The sequence below is a fragment of the Pleuronectes platessa genome, chromosome 2, assembly GCF_947347685.1.
Source record: "Pleuronectes platessa chromosome 2, fPlePla1.1, whole genome shotgun sequence".
Classification (NCBI taxonomy): domain Eukaryota; kingdom Metazoa; phylum Chordata; class Actinopteri; order Pleuronectiformes; family Pleuronectidae; genus Pleuronectes; species Pleuronectes platessa.
In genome coordinates, this window is record NC_070627.1 from 1,829,716 (window position 1) to 1,835,715 (window position 6,000).

At 46.3% G+C, this 6,000-nt stretch overlaps 1 protein-coding gene across 1 annotated transcript; it reads left to right on the forward strand.

Annotated features, from left to right (window-relative positions):
- Positions 1 to 2,395: 2,395 nt before the first annotated feature.
- Positions 2,396 to 5,397, forward strand: tmem74b (transmembrane protein 74B). Its single transcript, XM_053438745.1, has 2 exons — positions 2,396 to 2,638; positions 3,186 to 5,397. The coding sequence occupies exons 1-2, from the start codon at positions 2,396 to 2,398 to the stop codon at positions 3,804 to 3,806; spliced, it is 864 nt and encodes a 287-aa protein (XP_053294720.1). The 3' UTR covers positions 3,807 to 5,397.
- Positions 5,398 to 6,000: the final 603 nt, after the last annotated feature.

Genomic DNA, 6,000 nt, shown 5'->3' on the forward strand with positions numbered 1-6,000 from the left:
CACTGCAGCCGGCCACCAGGGGGCGATTAAGCTGCTTTGGCTTCACTTGTGGGAGCCGTCATGTCCTCCATCCTTAGACATTGTTTTTATGACCTATCCTGTATCCAACCTCCAGGGGGCGGTTGACACTCCATCTTTATTTAAAGTCACATTTATATCTTTATGAATTTATGATTGTTTTCAATAAGTTGTTTATTTGTGTGTTAATTTATATTTGTATTTACGTATACTTGTTTGTGTGTATTAATTCTTGTGTTTACTTATGTGTGTATTAATTCAAGTGTTTATCTGTCATCACCAGTTGTAGTTGGACTGGTTTTGCGCATGGTCAGTTTTACCATCTCTCTCTCTCTCTCTCTCTCTCTCTCTCCATCTCCCTCCCTCCTCCTCTCTCCTCCTCCTCCAGCATCCTCCTCCTCTCCGGATGCAACGGTGTCCACGTTCGCCTGCCTCCCGCCTGCCTCGCGCCTGCTCCCGGATCCAGCTCCAGGTAACACCCGCTGTCTCCGCGGTCACTTTAACGCATCACCTCCCGCGGCCTGTCGGTGAAAACCCCGCAGATGATCCGTGTTAATTCCGGATGGAGGCTGTCTGCCTGGATACCGAATTCCTCCCCGGTGTTAACCTCCATCCCTCCACGCCTCCATCCCTCCATTCGCCCCCCCCATGCATCCACCTCTCCCGGAGGAATCTGTGTTGCATTATTCTGCTCCTGCACTCGATCATCCGGTGATACCGACTCGAGCTCCGCTCCCAGTCCGCGTTATCAGCCGTCAGGTCGGGATAAGAGGGACGTGTGAGTCGGTGTTGTGCTTATCTTCCTCAGGCATATCCTGATAATATCTCACACACACACACACACACACACACACACACACACACACACACACACAAGCGGGGATGTGGAGCTCCAGGTTTTGGCACTTTGGCGCATCACAAGGTCATGGTGCTGCTGGTGGTGGTGGTGGTGGTGACATCACCGGGGTGAAAGGACACCTCGCTCCCGGGACGTGATGGTGGACGGTGCCTGTCAGTGCGACTTCATCCCGGAGCTTCTCCGGCAGCAGAGACACTGAAACCTGGAGCGTTTCCACTGGAGAAATGCAAAAGGAGACGTCCCCAGGCTGATTAAAGGATGAGGGCAGGTTACCGGTGTGAGGAGGAGGACGTATGATAGTGTTGTTGTTATTATAGTGTTGTTGTGTAGATTCTACAGATTGTGACTGTTGGTGGAATCCTGTGAGTTTGATGCGCATGGACGAGGTTCACACCCAGGAGGTGTTAACCCTCCAGACTCTGGGTGGAGTTTATCCTCTGAATTGTGTTCTATTAGAATATTGTGTGTGTGTGTGTGTGTGTGTGTGTGTGTTGGGGAGTGTACAGGGCCGGATTAACTACCCAGGGGGCCCAAGCACAATTTTTTTTTTATTTCATTATTTCCTTGTGGCCTCATTTATGCTTAATGTTGGATACACTGCTTTCAGTCGTGCTGACCTCGGCAGATCCTCCGTGTTTCTCTGGAGGAGGTGCATGTGGGATCGAGTTGGTGCAGAAAACCTCCGGCTGTGTTGTGCATGTGTGATAAACTCTGAATCCGATTCCCTGGATTTTACCTGCAGGTCACGTCCGAACACGACTCAATTGGAGCAGTACCACCAGAAATCAAGAGAGGGCAGTGTTGCCAATAGTTCAAGTGAGACACGAGGGAGAAGCTTTAACTCTGGCGGAGGAGAGAAAACTACAGGCGTCTATGTTGGGGACACAAAATAAGACTTTTCATAACTTCGAGTTCATTCTTCAGGGTTGTGTTAAACCCTAAATGATTCATCCGTTAGAAAAACATTTTCCGACTTTAACGGAAATTAAACCCTGGTGGTAGAATATTATTCTTGTGTCCCAGACCAGTTGTATTTAACGATACATATTTGAAAACAAACTGAAGGTATGATGCTCTTAAAATATTGTGATAATTAAAATTAGGACTCACTGCTGCTGGTACACAGTGAAGTTTGGGACTTTGGGAACTTTGGGGAAGTTCTGGGGTTTGTGATCCAGCTCCAGTGTCGTTACAGAGCAGAAGTGGATGTGTTTCAGATTCAAGATCAGATTTTAACTCTGCATTGGCCTCAACAGACAGAAGCTGCAGGGGCGACTGTGATGAGACGAGAAGAGGAATGGAAAACGGTGACGACCAAGGTGAGATGTCAGTGGTTCAGGGGATTTGTCTGTGATCCTGTGTTTAGTCAGATCAGGTTTAAATGGTCAGAATCTCCCTTCTTTTTTTAAACAGTTATTAAATGTGTTCCTGTCCCTTGTTATTAATTCAATATGATCTTTATTCTCGGTGATGTCACAGAGAGTTTGGTGAAGAGATGAGCTCATCGAACACATCTCGATGGAATCCTCTTTCAACGCCGTAGAGCTCCGGGAGTTGCGGGGGGGGGGAGGCCGGCGAGGCGTGTCTCCATCGCGGGTCAAGGCGCCCTGGACAGCGGTCGCAGTGGGCAGCTCCGCCCGAGGCTTCGAGAACGGCTCCTACCAGCAGGACGAGGAGCAAAACCACCACCAGCACCACCAGCAGGAGGAGGAGGAGGAGGAGGTGGTGAGCTGCCCACCTTCAACTTCAGGCAACAGCAAGGTCAGTTTGGTGTCTTTCTACGGAGGTTAAATAAAGATGGACGAGGTGACGGCCCCCAATAGTGAAGCCAAAGTATATCACCCCCTGGTGGCTGGCTGGCGTACATGCCATGATCCCTGCCTCCTCCATGTTAGCAGATGGGACATGGACCAAACTAAGTCAACTTTTATCAAACTGATTCATGTTTAAGTCTCGATGTTACTGGTCAAAATGGTTTTAATTAGTTATTTGATGATGTATTAATGGTGCGAAACATCTCACACTGGGTCATGATTGGTCGACGGAACCTCGTTACCACAGATGATCATTTTAGTTTTTAAATGAAACGATTTGTCTCATCAGCTACTCAAATCTTTGGTTTATCTCATTGGGACTGAAATATTTAATAACGCCTTTTACTCGCTGATGAAACGTGGCTGTTATATACAAATGAGGTTTTCATTCATTCATTCATTCCTTCCTTCCTTCCTTCCTTCCTTCCTTCCTTCCTTCCTTCCTTCCTTCCTTCCTTCCTTCCTTCCCTCCTTCCTTCCCTCCCTCCTCTCAGCATCAGCATCAGGAGCTCTGCCCTCAGTCGTACGATGAGGAGGAAGGAGGAGGAGCGGGGGAGGACGGAGGACAGGACTTCACCGAGATCAACCCGGCCGACGACCACTCGGCGGATTACGGCTTCGTCTTCGCCCTGGTGTTCCTGGTGAGCGGGATCGTCCTGGTGGTCATCGCCTACACCATCCCCAGAGAGGCCAAAGTGGACCCGGACTCGGTGTCGGCCCGGCAGATGGAGAAGCTGGAGATGTACTACGCCCAGCTGGGCTCCCACCTGGACAAGTGCATCATCGCGGGCCTGGGCCTGCTGACCCTGGGGGGGATGTTCCTGTCCGTGCTCCTCATGGTGTCCATATGCCGCGGCGAGATGTACCGACGTCGGGCAGCGTTCGTTCGACCCAAGAGGACTTACGGCTCCATCAACCTGAGGATGAAGCAGCTGGCGACAGGAGAGGCCGGAGAGGGCGGGGACGGAGGGGAGGAGTTCCTGGTGGAACCCGCAGAGACTCGGAATAACATCCAACCGGGGGCGAGCCGGGACTCCAAATCTGAACCCAGCAGAAACCCTCCGAGTGCTTCTTCCTCTTCTTCTTCTTCAGCTGCTGCACACGGAATCAACTAGCTGTGCGTTACCGTGCTGCCTTCCTCCGAGTGAGCGCTCAGCTGCAACACGGGGATGACAAATGGTGCAGATCCCCCATTTTTGCTGAGAGAAGCTCGTCCCCAGCACAAGACTTTGGACTGCAGACCCGGCTTCAACCCAGCATTGTGGGATGAAGGTAAACCGAGTTAATGGGTTATTTATTCTCACCGATCGCATAAGGGATGTATAACGAGGGAGGCTGGACCCCACAGAGGATGAGCGGTAAGCCTGGATCACAGCCTGGTTGTACATCACAGATTAGAGCTGCTTCAGAAATCCTTGTATGTTTGGAGGTTTACAGGAACAAGCACATTGACTGAACCTGGTGGTTGGGCGAACACAGAAAGTTAGATCAGCACTTCACTGAGAGTCTGGAGTTCCAGACTCAGATCTAAACATGTTTTCAATCCTGATCACAAGATTCACACAGATGTTAAATATGAGGTTTGTGATGCAGCTGTGAAAATCACTGGAAATCAACGTCAGTCACTGGACAGCAAATGTTGTTTCATTATTTTATAAAGTAAATGTGAAGCTGTGGTGCTCCCTGGCCTGCAAATACACTGAGGCAGCATTTAAACAAACAATATTTCACTCCCCTGTGACATTTACACTCATCACCAGCATCAGAGATAAACAAACAATAATCATTTTAAAGTTTATTCAGTTTAAATCTGCATTAAGCAAGGTTTCGGATTCATTGAGTGACTCAGTGAATTGGAAAAGAACCAACGATTGTTCACATCGAGGTTTGGATTCATTAACTTTCTTCTTGTTATATTAATAGTTATATATATTTTTCATAAAAGTATGAATTTAGTTCAAAATATTAGGATCTCCCATCTTTTGTCTCAGAACATGAGGACCTCATTATTACTTCATTCCTGATATAGAACAAATAACTTTTATCGTATTAGTTTGATCCCGAAAAAAACTTTTCTTGTGAACTTAAATCAAAATGGAATTTTCTCAATTTGATTCCGAACATTGCTCCTCTCACTTACAACCCAGATACCTGAAGATGAACAAATCGATAAATAAGTGAAAAATTTAGAAAATACAAATACTGGCAACTATGCTAAGTCTCAAAATGTATTGCAGCACACTGAACAAGTCTTAAAAGTTTACAAATGTAACCAGAATGTTGGAAAGTTGGGAGAGTGAGTTTCTGTTTTAGGATTGTTGTGCCTCTTTGGGCTGAAAAATTGCTTAATGCAGCTTTAACCTCTTGTATTTCATTAACCTCTGAAAATGCCTGAGGAGCAGCAGCAGTTCAATTCACCAACAACACAAACATGTTTTTTTAAATATGGATGCAGAGAAACGTGGGAGGAGCCGATAAGGGAAGTGAAATGAGTCTCTGTGGACAGGGTGACGTACTTTACCCAGAAGGCACCAGGAGAGCTCTTCCCGGCGACCTCTTTCCTCCTCGTCTGTATTTTGTTAATAATTTTTTTAACCAAACGACAGATTTAGCCGCAAATCTATTTGGTTTTTCCAACAGTGGAAATAAGACGAAGGTAAAAATATCACTGGAGGAGGATAAGTGCGTTAAACAGAGTTATTGACAGAAGAGACAGTGACAGTGACCTGAAGGTGTGAACGTCGGCTCCTCAGTTATTTAACACTTTCACTGAAGGTCGTGAATCACACACAAGCTGCGAAATCTCCAAACGATCACGTCTCATTTCTCGTGTCTCATCCTGCATCACTAAAAAACTGTTGAAAGCTGAAATGAATCTGAAAAGTGCATAAAAAGATAATTGAGGTCCGGACAAAAGATAGAAAAAAAGCAGTGGCTCCATTTAGGTGTTGTGTGTCTTTGTCTCTATCTGACTGATGCTCAGCCATTAACATGGAGAAGAAGCTGGTTTCTACTGAACCTTTAATGACGCACTTGTTTGTATTATATGTAAACAGATGTTATTTATGTCATGTGAGGATACAATAAGCCTTAATGAGTAGACACACACTGTAAAGTCTATATACACAAATGTTATTACGCTGATGTATTAAAGTCTGTATAGTGAGCCAATTAACCAAGGGTAATGTAGCCACACACACACACACATGCTAATTCTGAGCTCTTTATTAAAGTATGTACCAGATTCACAGTACAAATATGCTGTAAATACACATGTGTACGTTTCAGATGTAGAGGACCAGCAAAAGC